This window comes from Belonocnema kinseyi, chromosome 5 (genome assembly GCF_010883055.1).
Source record: "Belonocnema kinseyi isolate 2016_QV_RU_SX_M_011 chromosome 5, B_treatae_v1, whole genome shotgun sequence".
NCBI classification, from domain to species: domain Eukaryota; kingdom Metazoa; phylum Arthropoda; class Insecta; order Hymenoptera; family Cynipidae; genus Belonocnema; species Belonocnema kinseyi.
The window spans coordinates 68480842-68498922 of NC_046661.1; the positions used below are offsets into that span (position 1 = coordinate 68480842).

The 18081-nt window shown below is 37.4% G+C and overlaps 1 protein-coding gene across 2 annotated transcripts in view; it reads right to left on the minus strand.

The window, feature by feature from the left end:
- LOC117173046 (DNA polymerase alpha subunit B) overlaps positions 1-18081 on the minus strand; it is a 159008-nt gene that overhangs the window by 131705 nt on the left and 9222 nt on the right. For both annotated transcript variants that reach the window (XM_033361418.1, XM_033361417.1), the window contains exons 2-3: positions 15113-15317; positions 3928-3982 (exon numbers count right to left, since the gene is read on the minus strand). In XM_033361418.1, the coding sequence (XP_033217309.1) occupies positions 3928-3982; positions 15113-15317 (260 nt within the window). The remainder of the gene's footprint in view (positions 1-3927; positions 3983-15112; positions 15318-18081) is intronic.

Here is an 18081-nt window from a genome sequence, read left to right on the forward strand (position 1 = left end):
ATGTTTGTCTGTCATTTCTTTTGTGAAAGGCCTTTGAAAAAGTGATTTCTTAGTCAAGTTCAAATCTTCTGCACTTAGCGTTTGCCCGTTCTGAGAAGCGCGGTATATGAGTCAACGGTGTTGACTCAAATTGTCATTGGTTTGGGTAACCATGTTCCTGACCACTTCTTGATGCGTGTTTCGTATACAGACATCGCTTGTGTCGCTAAAGCTACTGGGACTAGTTCTATTCGCTGATCATGGGTGCTTATTATTCGACCCTCTGGCGAAGGGTACACTGTTATTATCGATGTGCGCACTAGTTACTAATGTTACTTTGGATACCATTTCTGTCTTTAAAAAAGTAATTACTTAGTCAAGTTCAAATCTTGGGCGCTTAGCGTTTGATCGTTTCGAGAAGTGCGCAATATAACTCATTGGTTTGGCTAAACATATTACTGACTACTTTCTGATGCGTGATTCTTATAGTGACATCGCTTTTGTCGCTAAAGTTACTAGGATTGGTTTTATTGGCTGATCTTGAGCGCTTAGCGTTCAACCCTCTTGCGACGGGTAGAATGTTATTATCGGTATGTGCGCACTAATTACTAATGTTACTTTGGGTACCATTTCTGCCTTTAAAGAAGTGATTAATTAGTCAAGTTAAAATCTTGGGCGCTTAGCGTTTGATCGTTGACATCGCTTTTGTAACAAAATCTGTTGCAATTCGTTTTATTCACTGATCTTGAGCGCTTAGCGCCGCATAGCGCTAAAGGTGTCCATTTTTTTGGATTTTTTTACGGATATTTTATCCGGCACTTATAACCTTGCACAAAAATGTGATATTCTTTGTCATCGCTATTTAAATGAAACTGAAATCCTGATTTTTTTAAACAAGGACTATTTTTACATGACGATTCCACAATGCACCCTTTTCGCATCCTTACCACATACATTTTCAAATAATGTTAATAATTATATGTTTCATGCAGAAATATATTTCACTTTTACATTCCAGCTAGAACATAGTAAGGAAACAGAAAACAGATATGTCTGTTTCAATCACACGTTGTTTTTCATGGGAGGAATATTTCAAGACTTCTCGCTCATTGTCCCATTTTCATGGGAGGAGCACCTGAAGAAAGCCGTAGCGCAATCCATGCTATCTGAAAACTACCTACTTTTACACCTTCTTTTCCTGGCGCAACTCAGGTTTTAGTTTGGGAGGGTGATTGACCGCTGGCGCAATTCGAGTCGGCCCATTCATTCGTTCCGTGTCATTCATCACCCTGCGGGGAGTCTTCTGACTTGAGTTTAACGAGGGTGAGCAGGCTCGCGACGGACATGCATGTACAGCTCTCATTGAGTGTCACTGCTATTGTTCTCTATTTTGATTATTAAACAAAACATAAACATTTTATCGAAAAACCGGCTCTGCTTGATTTGAGATATGGTTATTCAGATGAGGTATGCAAAAAATTAGACAAATATTTAACCGTGTATGGATACCCCTGAATAACTCAGGTAGATATATTTAAAGGTCCAGGTAGCTCTTTTAAATGTTTTAAAGGCTTTAAAATTTCCTTTCCGAAATTGAAATAGAAATACGATAATAAATAACAAGCAGAGTGGCTGAAATTGAAATAAGAATTCGATTATAAATAACAAGTAGAGAGGCTATATCAGTAGAGTAGCCGACACTCAAGGGTCCTTTGTTAAGCTTTCGGATTAAAATTTAGAAGTAGATTTTTAAACCTCATAGTTAACAACCTAAAACATAATAATTCAGAATCTACGGGTTTCGATGATTTCAGATATCTAACTTTTTTTTAATTGCTTAACATTGGAATTAATACAACGTTTCTCGTAAATGGAATGAGATACGCCAAAAAAGACGACATTTTTTAATTCAACTAGAAAATTGTATATTAGTATTGGAATAGAAGCTTCTAATGTGTCCCCTAAGGGTTTACATTTTTCTTTCACCTTCTTCTCTATTCCTTTACACACCCCCCACACACCTACTTGGTGGTGGAAGGGGGACCTACAGTTTAAGGTGGGTTGCGAACCAACAAGAACAACAGCTTTAAGTACTTAGAGAAAACTTTTTTCTCTAGAGGTACCGGTCCCACGACTCTCCGGAGATGAACTCGTAGGCTAGTGTTCACCGCATGGGCCGCCGAGACTCTTCCAGAGTGCGAGGCGGGAATCGAACTCGACGGCCAACTACTATAAATAACTCTGCCCGCCCAGTACGTAACGAATGCAAATGACCCTTAGAGGTCATTTTGACCCAAGGTTAAAATACATATTTGAATGTGAAATTTTCCGCTCTTTTCATTTCCGGAGTAAAAATAGGGGTTTCCATTTTAAAAAATATGTTGACCTTGACACGACCTTCAAAAATGGCCAAACCCTACAACATTTGTCAGAACTTTTTCCTTGTAGGATGCGATCCTTGAAAGTTATTTAGGGTTATCCTTACTTTTGGTATACATTTATAATAGATTGCGTAGAAAATTCAGAGTATAGAAAACAATTTTTTTTTGTTTAGCTAATTATTATACCACAGAATATATCGAATTCAGGATACTTTATTACTGCTACGGCTTATTTAATAAACCTGGATAGTGAATATTTTTATTCTTTGTTTTTTGTTTAAACAATTTCTTTAAAAGGGTAAAGTAACTTTTTTTTATTGCTGTTTTTTTTAATGAATTCTATTTGTTTATCCTGACTCTCAGATTTTTACACCTTTCTTGGGATGGAAGCTTCTAATGTGTTCCCGTAAGGGTTTGCATTTCTCTTGCACAGTCTTCCTTATTCCTTTACACACCCCCACACGTTTACTTGGTGTTGGGCGGGAGACCTACAGTTTAAGGTTCCGAATAATTCAGAAAATACCATTATTTTGCAATATTATAAGATCAAAAACTGTTCAAGCCAATAAATTACAAAAAAAATCATACATAACTTGGAAAAAGTAAGATTTAAGCTGAGAATTTTAAACTTTTTGAAAATCTTTTTAAGAAAGTACGATTTTGTAGTTTTTTTCTTTAAAACTTTGGATCTTAAAGATATTGTTTAAACAAAAACAAAAAACAATAAAAATATTCACTATCCAAGTTTATTAACCTAGAACGATCTACGGGGTAGTGCAATACCCCATTCAAAGTTTAAGGTACGCTTCTGACTAAGGACATGTGCAGTTTGGTCCGGGACCCTAACAATAATTCACTTCAACTATTCGGCAATCGACCCCGGTCAACGACCGAGATCATCTGTGTTTTGTGTGAGTTCTGTGAGGACGTGAATATCATTTCTGGTAGCGCATTACCCCAGTGGACAGTTTAAGTTCGAGAATTGTCTCAATAATTTATCGGATAAATGGCAAAAATCTTAAAAAATACTAGTAAAATTGATTATTAAAATTCAGCTTAGTATAAATAATCCAAACGGAAGTCGCTTAGATTAAAAGCGTGAAGATTTTTAAGTAGTTATTACTATGTAGTAGTATAAGTAGATTAAGATGCACTCGCTCACTCTTTCGAAAGTAAAATTGCGCTAGATTAATGTAGAAGTAAGGAGATATAAGTGATGTAAATAGTTGTAAATAGTAAGGATAAGTTAATATAAAGTTTGCAGATTGTCATGTGAGAAACGAAGGTCGTGTAAACTCTTAGGGGACACATTATGATTAAAGAAGATTGTCATAACGTGCGAGCGATATGCGGCTCAAATTATGACGCATATGTTTTAGGAGAAGGCACATTGTGCGGATAGTTCCTCACACATGCGTGTGAATACGCCACCATTTTGCAAGCATTTTTATATTTGGTTATAAAATCACATCCACTTAATCTAATTCCAATGCACTCTGGACGCACTTGACGTCATAGATTACTATTCACACTTAATGCTAACAAAAAATTTAAACGGAAGACTTACTTTTGGTGTCACTGGTGTCTTGACGCCATACATTTGCAAGATTTCGTCATCATCGCTAGTTCAAAATTTAAGGATCCAATAAAATAAGTGTTCGATAAATAAATTTTTATGATAATTCGAATTAAAAAGAGTTAAATATCGAGTAGTGGACAAACCATAAGGTCGGCCGGAAGGCCAAACATAAGCTTTGAATAATATTTTAATTATTATGAAATAATAGGCTCTAATAATCTTTCAAAAACAGTCATGAGTTGATGAGTTAAGTATTTATAAATTGGCTACTAATTCAGAGTTGTGGTCCATAGCAAATTAAAGATAATACTATAAATAGCATTTTTGTCCCAAATGATATGACATTAACCTGCTTATTATATATTCCTCGGAAAATTACTGACACGTATCCGACCATTGGTTGGTGGCCGACGACTAGTTCCACTACTCTAGTCTATTTCAGCCACTTCTGATGTATTTCATTTTTGACTTCAAACCAGATTTTAAATAAATATTTCATATAAAAAGCACAAAAAAAGAACTTGAGTAAAAGGAAGTCTAAGAGGAATTATTAAGTAGATTATTACAGTAGAAGTTTTAACAGTATCAATACAAGATTTCTTTTTATAGTCATGTAATCACATGGCAGTTTCCTTTCGCCAATTTGCAATATTTGCAATGAGAGAACAACAGTCTGGATGAAAAACCAGCTGCAAAGACTCATGTTGTTGAACCGGGCACCGATTGTCGGTTTGCGACCCCCAAACCTCGAGCGATGTGTCACAGAGCCATGAACCGAGTTGAAATCGCTGCTTCTCCTCGTGTCACGCACACAATTTTTCATAATATTCCTAATAAAAATTCGAATTTATAGTCGTTGAAAAACGTGTTCGTTGCACAAAAATTTCTATTATGCATTGAAATAAATAATAGGGTAGACAGGTTCCAGTGACGTAGCCTAAGTGGAGTTTAAGTGGATATTAAAACACTCTTAGGGCTGCATTACGTCTGTAGAGATAGGCCGTTCCCGAGTAAGTGGGACACACTGATAGTATATGTTCTAGATACTTAGCGTTCTTCTTGACATAAAATGCGGTCACGGTATACTAAGGCAGAAATGACACCAGCCTGGCATGCCAAAATGAAACCCATTGCACTTGAATTAAGTCCTGATGATCTGAGGAAAGCAAGCGTTTGCTCGTTCGACTAGGATATTTTTTTACATTGAATGAAAGTTTATTTGCATTTTCTTTTCGCGTAGCTGTATTCGACATCTGCTTTCTTTACTTTGACTTTTAGAAACGAAGCACCTAGATGGGGTAATGTACTTTCCTCGCGTCTGATATTAAAATAATAGCTTCTTTGCCAATCATCTCGTGTTTCCAAACCATTTTTAGGAGAGGATCTCTGCCACTTGCAAAGATGTAAGCTGTACTTAGAAAAATCGATTATGAAGATATTGCAGATTCAGAATTCCGCTTTCACGACGTGAGATGTATAATCTCGGATCGGATGAATGGATATGCAAGCACTTATAATCTTTCCTTTCATCAGATGGATCTTGGCACACTTGTCGTATCCAAAGTCATACCAATCTCTTCTGTGTACTTCTTAACACCATAAATTCCAGATGAGATACTGTATCTAGTTTGGCAAAGGGACATCAATCTCTCGATGCATCTTCAAGATTCCCAATAAACTGATAATGAGTCCGTTCAACTCTCTCAGCATAGACTCAATCATTTGAACAATCCTGTTGTTTAGGAGAGCTGTAAAGATGTTATAAAGTGTACTTCAACAGGTTATATGCTCGTAATTTTCTGGGTTCGCCTGAAACGAGCCACCACGGAATAATCGTTTCCGACTTTAAATATGAAGTGAATTTGAGGGCAAATATTAAAATTTTAATATCCGACTCGTAAATAAATGTGAATTTTGTGCCAATGGTAACTTCTGTAATTTTAACGCAGACAGTAACTCGTGTTTATGATTCTCAACTTCATTAATAGATTGAAGAGTTTCGTGGACCAAATTCAAAATGATATTTTGATCCTGAAAGGGGAGGCTGAGGCCTTAAAGACCCAAAACGAGGAGCTTGAGAGGAGGAACGCCATGCTGCAGGGTGATGTCAAATTACTTACGTAGAAAGTTTTTTACTTTCGGAAAGATACATGTGTAAAAAATCTAATAATGCACATGCTCAAGGATACTGAACCTATCAAGAAGCAATACCTTGTGTTGTGCTTTCGCGAGGTGTTCTTCAAAGCCATGGTGGTATTAGTTGTGATGGAATCGGCCCCCATTTTAGAAGAAACCCAGGCTCTAGATAGGTCCTCAGCAAGATAAGCTCGCCATCGCGTAGGCCTTGTAATTTTGAATTTGTTAAGGACTTTTCGACTATAGGTCTGTCGGTGACAAGCGACATGTCAAAGATAAAGAGATAAGTGAGAAACCGTCTCTGGGAAACGAGGAGGAATTGCTGGAAAAGCTGGTAATCCAGGACGGAACAAATTACAGACTTTTTCTTCGGAAATCAAAAGCCCGATAACCCATCCTCGTCTAGTCAGGCCAGTAAACACCAGAAACCCCTGTAATAATTTTCGGTGGGGATTTTAACACTCTCATTGGTAATCCAAACCATGTACCTCTTGAGGCCTTCCGGGGGGGGGGGGGCAATGGATTTGCGGAAAGCTCCTCGCTGGATCGTAAAGTGTGCAGCCGGGGTTTTGCCTTGGTTGGATGTGGGGAAGTCTATACCTTCGATTTCCTCAAAGTCAGATTCGGTGGTGATTATCCGGCCAGCTACCCTCACCTCTTCAGTGAGCGCTCTTACTTCCATCAGTTTAACTACATATTAAAAGATTATTCATATTTCTACTCGCTCAGACCATTTTTCGATCTGCGTGGAAGTCTTATCTCCTCTGTCAATGAGGCGGACTGAAGAACATGTATGATTCTTAGAATCTCTTCCTATTTTGTGGAGAAGATATCATTGTATGACTGGACCTGTCTTAACAGTATAAAAAGGCTCAGATAAAGGGCGTACATATCTCTTATGAACTTTAAGAAAGCAGACAAGGAGAAGACTTTCCAGAATGCTCTCACAGCAGTCAGAGATCCTGCAGAACACTGGAGGGCTGTCAACTTTCTTAAGATTAGGCCTGCGTATAACAGTATTGATCTACAAACACCGAAAGATTTCGCGAGCTCTTCATACCTATATAGATACATTGCACTAGTGAAACTTATTGAAAAAATATTCAAGTGAATCCTCTTGGACAGATTAGTGGCGTGGACGAATAAGCGTCAGTGTTTGCCGGAATTTAAGGAAAGGGTTTGAGCCGCAGGAGGTTGCATGGGCCACATGTTTGTTTTGAGTTTCACCGTACAGATTCCTCTTTCCATTCCTGTTCGTAAGGTTTTGACCTATTTTATTGGTTTCAAAAAATCCTTCCCTTCAGTTTACCATGATCTGCTCTAGCACAAGTTATTGAGCCTAGGTGTCAACACTTACATATAATTTATTAGGGCAATGAAGAGCCTCTATGGTGCAGCTGGGATGTCCGTTCGCACTCCAGAGGGCACCATGGCCCCAGTTAACGTAGAATGCAAGGTACTTCAGGATGAGCTTCTTAGCCCGGTCTTCTTTATCCTAATAATCGCGGATTTCCGAAACCGTTCGGTCAGTCATGGTCTACGGGGAATTTCAATTGATCACCTGATCGAGGTTATTATTTTGACATGTGATGTTGATTGCTCTACTTGCTGACTCTCGAAATGAACTCCAGAGAAACATGAATGCATACCTACATCCAAAACCATGGTTTTTCATAGGGATAGGCCTCCGATGACACCGGATTTTACGATTGAAGGCAATCGATTGGACTTTGGATAACTTATATTTGGTCCCCACTAAAAAGGTTACTGCTGCCAAGATAACCGCTGGTTCATCTTTGCAGATCCTTCAAGCACGTAAATTAGAATTTTGGCGCTCTAAACTAATTATATTTAAGAGCCTTATCTTCCGTGCCCTTCGTTGTGCCTTAAGGATTTGGGTATTGAGGTACTGTTAGAAGGTAGAGGTAATCCACCCTATTTTCTTCAAGATAGTTTTGGGCTTGCCTTCACAAACTTCAGGTTATGAATTGAAGATGAAACTAGACCATTTTATATTAGCATTTAAATATTAAAGATGACCTTAGATTGGTTAGAGAAAGTTTTGGGAATAGGTAAAGAGATGTTTCCTAAAGTTTGTTTAACCCTCATCACTTATGCGTCAGAAAAATGACATATTACTTAAATGGGGTCAAATTGACCCCTAGCTGACTTTGAAACGTTGCCATCCTGATTGATGCATGGTTTCAACTTGAAAAAAAATCACAGACGCTATTTAATATATAAAAATTATATTCTGCTTGTTATTTTTAAATGAAAAATATTTGAGTCGTGCAAAAAAATTCTTAAAATCCTATTCAAATTTTAGTCTGGAGTTGATGTTAGGGTCACTCCCAAGTTTCATTGGATCCTGCAACGAAAACATCTTCTCACATAGTGTTTGATGGATGCCCTATGGCCTGGATTGAACCTGATCGATTTACAGAACAACAAGGATTCATTCTTAGCGAAATTCGAGGCCTATCTTAGGGATGCAGACTTTATGACCGAATACTATAGATTCGTTAGACTTGCTCAGATGCCTCTCATGGAAGACGTGATGGGTAGATTCTAATTGGGGGATCTCTCTTTCGGTTATACCAAGGGAAAACTGCACCACCTGCAAGCTAGGGGTGGAAGAGAATCTGTTTGATTTATTGGCAGAATGCCCTATATACAAGGATGTCAAAAAAAATTGTTTCAAGTCCGCGGTTAGTCTTACAGCCTCTTGTCCGTTCCGGATTGCGCTCCTAAATTCCCAGGATTCAAAAAAGAACTATTCCATTAGCTAAATACTAGTCCATTGCACTGAAAATTATGGCTGTTATAAGGTCTCCATAATGTAAATTGTACAAATTGTGTTGATAGTAGTTTAATAGCTCAGCATTTAATTTCAACTCATTTGTACAGGTCTTTTAATCTTAACAAATGATTGGAACTGGCATTATGAATTATATATGTATTGTGTGAGCTTGCTTAAAATATAAACAGAAATTACATTTTTTTGGTATTTGATTAATGGAACACTTACTTAAAAGTATTTTTCATATAATTGGTTCAGCTCAAATGGAATAAATTCATAACTCTTTTTTTTAATCTGATATTTTTTTAAACTAGCATTATTAAAACTTTTGGAAAATGTTACAATTCGGGAAAGGAAAGAGGACATTTTTTAATCAAAACGAAAACAGTTTTGATATTGCTATTACACTTAAGTACAGTAAGACCCTTTGATAGTTCTTCCTTCTATAGACATTCCGAGAATTGGCACCGCGCCGCAGTCATGTGTAAAAGGAGCTTCGCGATGTGCGTGGGATATGCGGTTGTCACTTAGGCGAGCACTCAGGCGTAAAAAAACTAAAGCGGAGCGGGGTCTAAGAGGTTTGTTCCCACCCAATGTCAACCCCAAAACCGGCGCGATAGAAGAGTTTAACTGTATTAGATATAAAGTGATATAAAGTGTCATACTTGAACATTTCGCCAAACATTAAAAGTCATACCATTATTTTCGCACCAAATTACAATATTATTTAAATCTCCCTGGAGCATTTGAGCATCCGTTACAGATCTAATTTCGATGAAGTCTTAAGTCATCTGCATATAAAAAAATCTCTCCCGTTTTTACACTGATTGCATCATTCACGAAACCATTGAATAAGATTGGCCCACAATGAGTTTACTGTGCCAAAAACTTTCGTAAATTCGGTGTAAATCGCGGCTACTTGTGAACATTTTTCCATGGTTAATAAGAAAATATATCAGATTAGTAATAGTGAATCTTCCTTGAGAGAATCCATGCTGTTCCACTGCCAAAATACCCTTGAATAAGTCCCTCAATGCAGCGGCCACAAAACTTTCCAAGATTTTCGTCATTACATTTAAAATCGGAATTAGTCTGTATTTTCTTAAATTATTCTTTACTCCTGATTTATGAAATGGAGTTATAGCGGACTTCTTCCAGGAGTTAGGTACGATACCTGTCAACAGTTATTTATTGAATATGATGAAACACAACGGTTCAGAAAGGACAGTACTACATTTTTTTGTGAAAAGATGAGATATCCCATCTAGGCCAGCGTTCTTGTTTATACCTAGGTATTTAATTTTGTTACTTACATCTTCAGATGACAATTGAAGTTCTTATAAACTAACTTCATGATCAGAATCTAGTCGTATATTTTGTAAGTTCTTGTCTTCATAGACAGACCTGAAGTAGGGAGCAAACATATTAGTGATTTATTTACCATTATCGGTTTCAACTACATCGTATGACATCAGTTTAAATACCTGCCTCTTTTTGTTTATCATTTACAAAACGCCAGAAGTTGTTTGCATTCTATTCTATCCCTGTCTCTATTTAATAAGTATATTTTTCATAGAATGAGTCATTTAGCGCTTTGCAACGTGACCTTAAAGAAGCAAACAATTCGTAATTGGTTGTTGCTTTTGATCGTTGAGCTCGCTACAAAAATTCGTGCCTAACTGCTATTAAAACTGTAAAACTCCACCTCCCCTCTCGTATAGACTTGTTAAAAGACTCCTGTCTTGTCTAAAAACTTTATATTCATTTAGACCAAATTCTGCATTTTCTATGCCCCCATGAAGCTATGTTTCAGTAATTACAATGTCACATTTGGTAACAAATGTTTACAACGCGCTTCGGAGGTGACGAAGCTTCACGCGTAACCCCCTGACATTTTGATAATATATTTGAAGAGAGGGTGACGATGAAGTAGTTTGGTTAAGATGCCGTAACGTTGCTGTACTTACTTTTTTGCAAAATGAAAAATAGGGTCCAACATTTTTGGAATTCCTTGCACGAACTTGATTTTCTTGTCCTTTATATTTTGATTACTGTATCAGAACAGAGATAGCCGATTCTGTGTCCTTAAATACTAGCTTCTAAGTTCGAGTTGTATGATCACCCCCCCCCCCCCCCCCCCCCCCCCCCCCCCCCCAGTCCAATGACCTGGATGCCCTCCAGCCATACATTGGATAACTCACTGAGTACCTCATGATGTTTTTTCTGATTTCCAGACACCCTTGTTTCAGCACCACTCGCTGAGGATTCCGGAAATCCTAAAAAGATTATCTTGTTTAGGCGGTTTTGCCTATCCACAATATCGGTTACAATATCATCTGCACTTCGAGATGGGTTTGGTTTCTTCTTTTTCGTCGTCCTATTCTCCTAGATGACTAATACGTCTCTCGCATGCAGTTTTTAAATGATGAAAATCCTCTTTGCGCTATTTATTTTCTTTTGCCAGTTGTTCATTAGATGATTCAAGATTAGACACCTTACCTTTTACAGGCTCAAATTGATTTATCAGGAAATATTTTTGTTCAAAGATTTTTTTTTTATGTCAGCCAATAAAACTTCATTATTAGATTTCCGAGTATTCCTCCACCTTATTCAATCTTTTGGAGATAATATTTAGCTGAGTTAGAATTTTTGAAAAAGCAGGATCCATAGATGGATTTTCTTTCGTTGGAGTTGCGGAGATGGATTAATTTTGCATCGGAGCTAGGACTGTGCGATTTGCAAGTAGAGAATTCGGACTTACTCTAGCTGATTCAGATATAGAAGACAGTATCAAACAATCAAAACAGTTATAATTGTCTTCGTTTAATTCTAAGATATGGCGCTTGTCTAGCACATTTGTAACAGACCTGTTACATTTAAACCGACTTGCCGCGGCCCCATGTAAAAGGGTTGTCGGACCGGGGGCGAGATAAAGCGAAACCCCCCGAAGGATCCCGAAGCCCCGAGGGACAAAGCTCCCTAATCGTCAGCCGGGAGTCGCGCTCACGCTAATCAGTTCGGTCCTAGTCCTGTGCCGGTATGCATCGTGTAAAAGTTCACCGCCAAGCTTTCCTCAGAGACGACCGCCAAACCGTCACGACGTTGGTCGTAACCTTGCCCCGCCACAAAGCCGCGGCATCTCTTCAGCTTCCGGAATACAAGCATCTTTTGCTAATTCGCCACCCATGTTAAGGGTACACGTTACCACCATGTAAGTGACTAATAAAGTTACACCTTATTATTATAATCGCTCGTTTGATTGTATCTTAACCCTTATCTCCGCACGCCAACTCCCAACTTTCCTCCCTGGTTTTACCTCGTATCACATTCTTACCATTATTCTCGTCATCCACATCCTTAGTTCAGAGAACTTCCCTAACTGATAAGGACGTGGCCAATGACGTATTTAGCATCTTGCCAAATAGTCAAATAATTTTATTCTTTTGGTCAATTTCATAAAAGTAGCCAATGCTGATTTTCGGATGTCTTGATGAATATCGTAATCAAAGTTCACTCCTAAAAAGCCACTTTTTCACTGAGAAAAACACAAAATTACAAAAATTGCCAAAATTCCATTAACCAAATCTAAAAGATAGTAGTAATTGTCGATACCTCGAAAATTCATAACTTTGTCAAAAATTATTCTGAATCCTCAGGGTTAAAGTTACGGAAAATTCCGTAATTATTTTTTCTAAAATAGGATTTTATATTATTATTCAGGATAGAAAAATGTACACTACAAAATTCGCGATAATTTCTACAGCGAGACATTTTTTTAATTATTCAAACATTTTCAAATTGTAAAAGTGATCCAGAAAATTTAAAAAAATCACACGTGATCCTGATAAGAGACCACAACTTTTTCACCCTACAATAACAGATTTCAAAAAATGCTTTCCCTCAGCCCTAGCATACATGCTAAATATGTTTCCCAAACGCACTCTCTGAAGCGAGTAAATTCAGCCATAAAAACGTTTGAGAAATAAACAAAAATTTGAAAAAATCATACTAAAAAACTGTTCACAAATTTTTGGCTCGAAAAATTCAATACTTGATTTTTTAGACTTTTCTGGCACTTACTATTACCCAAAAATCTCCATGCAAATAAATTCCTAATGCGGCGCACAACATTTTGACTGGCATTTAATTAAAAAATTATGTTTAGAAAGACTAGTGTTTATTATTCAATGTTAAGTGTTTCCAATTTTAAACCAATTATTTTGAAAAAAATGAATTTGCAGTTATTCAATTATCGAATCAATTTTCTGTTGTCGAATTTTTAATATCAGCATTATCTTCCTTCTTTTAATTTTATAATTTAAATATGTTGAAAACTACTCAAAACTCTTGACTTATTAAAATGATATTTTTTTTTGGAACGGGAGTGAATTGAAAAAAAACGACCGAATGAACGAATATCTCTATCTCTCCTACAAGTACATATCGATGGTTCGTAAGAAGACTAGTACCGTTCAAAAATATTTATTAAGTCTAACACGGCTCAAGCCGGCTAACGAAAGCTAGCACCGTTCATAAAGCCTAGCGAAAAATAGCAGTACTTGTCGATGGCTGACGAAAAGAAGCACAACTCGCCGAGGTGTAACGAAGTGTAGCAAAAAGGGTTGGACAGGTGTTCGGGGCTTTATTTTACGAGTTGTTTATTTGTAGATTATTGTAATTTAAATTTTTTAGGGAAAAAAATATATCCTTATGATGTATGTCAGAGACTCAATTTAACATCAAATTTAATTTTGCTGCAACAAAAATCTCAAATAATACTATGGCTTTTTCATATAAAAGGCGTTTAATGTTTTGTTATTCAAATCAAATACTCGTCAAAATGACAAAGTAGTCAGTGATTTGCGAGTGGTGTTAGTTTTCGCCAGCGCTATACGGGACGTGCTTTTCTTCGTGAGTACTAAATAAACTGTCTAGGAACGGTGCTACATTTCGTTCTCGTTTTGAGAGTCGTTTTAATCTTCGCGAGCACCTGCGAGCAGTGCTTAGCTTCGCGAATGCTCGAGGAGTGGTGCTACTCTTCTTTAAGGAATTTTGAACCGTGCTACTCTTCTTTAAGGAATATTGAATCGTGCTACACTTCGCTAGTAGCGTCGACCAATGTTTGTGTTCGTCAAGCGCTAAACGGTGCTAGTCTTCTCACGGACCATCGATATAGTACAGTAATCAGGTACTTTTAGACACTAATTTCTGGGGCAGCCTTTTTCTCTCTCTAGTGCTTCGTTTGGGGGTGCATAATATGGGGTTAGGTTCTATGAACAGGATTTTGTCCCGCAACACGGAAATTTTTTTAGGAAAAGGTGCAAAACGTCACATTCCATTACATTGGTGCATTCCTGTGCATTTCAGAGGTAGTAAGTGTTCTTACAAAAATTAAAGTAGATAAAATTCTGCGTAAAAAAACATTGTTCTATCATCAATAGTCTCGGAGTTACGAATTACGAATTAAAGTAGATGGAAATACCTGTAAATTAATAAAAAACATTGTCCTAACTATTATAGATCGCGATTTAGCACCTGCAAAAAGTGACACATTTCGACCTGAATTTAAATGTAAATGCCCAGAGTTCCGTTTTTTGTAAATAGCTCACTTTGGGGTTGTCATAGAAGAAAGTTCCTAGAGAATGAATACAAGCAAACTTAATTCTGCGTAAATTAAAGAAAAAGAAAATGTTCCTAATCCGAAAGTGCTATTTACAAAAAACTGAACTCTGCGCATTTACCTGTAAATTCAGGACGAAATGTGTCACCTTTGGCCGGTGCTACCTCGCGCTCTATTATAGTTTGGACTTTTTTTACATGTATTTCCGTCTAATTTATTTCATCTGTTGACCATTTTTAGATCTGGCCATCAGGATCCGAGCTGCAGGAAAAAGTGTGATTTTTGGCAAAAATTGCACAAAATCGTGGTTTTTTGAAAGGCCATAACTCCGAGGCTATTGGTGACAGAACAGCGGGTATTTTAATTTTACGCAGAATTTTATCTACTATAATTTTTGTAAGAAAAACTTTACCTCTTAAATGTACAGGAAAGCACCAATCCAATGGAATGTGATATTTTGAATCTTTTCCTAAAAAAATTTCCGTGTTCCGTGACGAAATCCTGATCACAGAACCTAACCCCATATTATGCACACTGGTTTTTGCAATAAATGATTACCTTAAGTATCTATTTTAAATAAAATTGAATTTCAAATCTATAGCAGAATTTAAGGATACATTATCTCTAATTGCGATGAGGCGATGAAGGTGGCTGGTTTTGGAGCCTGCTTTTCTTTTTTTTGTTCAACACGTTCTGCACGTTCCATCTGTTGGAGTCCTTCCAATGTAAGGTCCATATTTCCAAACTTTGAAACGCTGAAAGCCACCCACATTTCCACAAACTGCTCCTCATCTTTTCCAAATTCAATGCAAAGTTCTATGCCTATATGATAAAAGTGAAATCATTAGTATAATAGGCTGTACAGTTAGGGTGTGCTGAAATAACAAAAAAATTGTAATTGTTAAAGCTGTAATTTTTACTTATGTACAGTTATTGGTATGAAGGGCATATGATACTTAGAAAATTATCGATTTTACCAATGCTAGGTTCCCTCGGCTTTTGTTCTACAATAATAAAGATTTTGTCTTCCAAATCTGGGGAATGATAGCGAACCTGCTAACGGACGTTCCCGGACTCTTTTTTTGTTGGTTAGAATGTGGTGCAGAAGAGACGCTAGTAGATACATGGGAAAGAACTCGGTTAAGATGGTTCGGGCATGTTGAGAGTCCCTCCCATAATTCTTCTTGAGTGCTACCGACAGTATGGGTACGACAGAGACTTACATTATCGGAATGACAGCTGAAAAATTATCTTAACGTCAAAATAGTGTACGTAAATAAAATTTTTATTGAGTACCATAATTTTTGTTGTTGTTATTATCCATAAAAAAGAGTCCGGGTACGCCCGTTATAATATTTTATAGCATCTCCGAATTCAGTTTCTAACATTTTCATTTTTGTGAAAAAACCGAGGGTACTGAACCTGATTTACCACACGAAGAAGTATCCATTGCCCTTAAATACAAATACAAAATTAAGATTAAAAAATATAATTGTTTGAAAAGTATGTACCGTGCACTGAAGAAACAAGCCATAATTTAAATCTTAGTCACATTTTCTTTTAAATGTGACGAAATTATAGCTTAATTTTGCAATGAAAATTAAATATTTGTCAATCTAAGGTTTTTAAGAATCGCAAAATTTGAAAAGTGCAATGTGCTATTAGAAGTTCGTCTTCTATATTTTTTTTTATAAAGAAAGTGTAATCCAATCGGATGAAATCTTTTGCTTCCTTTTTGCATCTGGATCCTTACGGGTCTGGTGGAGGATATGAAACATTCCTTGTTGAATACTAAAAAGTCCACACCGAGTGCGCCCACACCAAGCAGGCAAAAGTACCAAAAAAAACCGTGTAAACGAGATAAGAACTTGCAACAGTACGCGTCTCGAATTCAGTGTAGTGTTGCCGTCGAGCGGGGCCTCCACGTTTCCGAGGCGAGACAAGACGAGCCTTACGTGCTAGCTTGAATTGATCGTCTTGTGCCTTCCTTGAAAATGCCAAGGCCTCGAAATGCGAGGCCTTGCCTTGGGCTTGTCTTGGCGCCCTGAGTTTGCACTGCCAGATGTGGAAACACAAGCATTGAATGAAAATGCCGTAGTCTGAGGCTCCACTCTCCCTGGCCCTTTTTAGCGTTGAAAAACTTTCTTTTTAACTTGAAAAAAAAATTTCCAAAAAAAGTTTGGGAAAAAATGATAAAAATAGTTTGTTAATAAAAGTTTGAAAACATTTTTATGGAAGAAAAATGTTAGAAAAATTTTTTTTAATCATTTCTTTTCAACTTAAAAAAATTAAAAGAATTTAAAGAACATTATTCTTAATTAGTTTTTATTGATACTAATTATAATTTTTTATTCAAAATTATTTCTTAAATATTTAAAGAAAGTATTATCTATTACTACAACATTACGATTTGTGTAATTACTCGAATCCACAATCATCCTATGAGAGCTTTAATTTCTTCCTCTATCCCAAGTGGTTGGAAAATATCCACATCTGCCGGAGGAAACTCAAGGCCCCAAGACAAGGCCAAGGCAAGGCCTTGCATTTCAAGGCCTTGAAATTTGTCCACTTTGATTTGCCTCGAAACGCTAGGCCTCGCGTTATCCTTCCTTGCTATTCCTCGTCTCGAACGGCAACACTAATTCAGTGTGTGATTGACTGAATAACATCTGGCAGGAATTTCACCACCAAGGTTCGACAGTTCGCGTACGATTTGCATATTCATTATCACACATTGAACAATTCCAAACTGCTGACCATCAGGTAGAATATTGTTGAAAGAATATGGGTACTAGCAGACACTAGGAGATTCTAGAGCGGTGAGAGTGGTGGGTCAGAGAAAACCAATAGTTTTTCTTTGATCAATCTCGGCCCTTCAAAGACCCTCCAGTTACTGTAGACCATTCTCCCAAACCAGAGGAGGTTGAAGCATTTTGGAGAGAAGTCTACGAAGTCCGTGGTTCCGTGGACGAAGAACGAGCTCAGATCCTTTGATATCGGGACATGAAAGGTTATGTACATGAACATAATCATGCATATTAAGTCTTCTGTTCCGCGACTTTACAGCTCACGCCGTCAAGGCGGTCGCGGAATATTGAATCTTAAATGTCTTTACAACAGGATTATTCTGGGTACAGCACATATAGTTACAAATGAACGGGACCCTCTCCTTAGAATTGTCAGGAAGCACGAAGAACTGGGAAAACGAGCGTTTCAGTCTATATCGATTACTCGCTCCTGAAAGCAATTAAGAAAGCGCATAAGAAAAACTCTCGTGAACAGCTCTTCGACAAGAGGATGTACGGCATCTTCCACAGAAATGTGGAGAATCAGTCATGTCATATGAGCTAACGTTTGCTTTCCTCAAATCAACAGGATTGAAGTCGGACACGGATGATTTCATTTTGGCCAAGACATTCCCGACGACAGCTGTACAGCGTGTCATGCACACCTCGAGTATTCAAGAAACATACTACGAGGGTACTTCAATAAGTCCTTAGAATGACCAACAGATGGCGCGCGAATCGCTCCAAATCGTCTGTTTTCAGTCAGCACCACTCCCGACTAGATATATGGTGCAGTCACA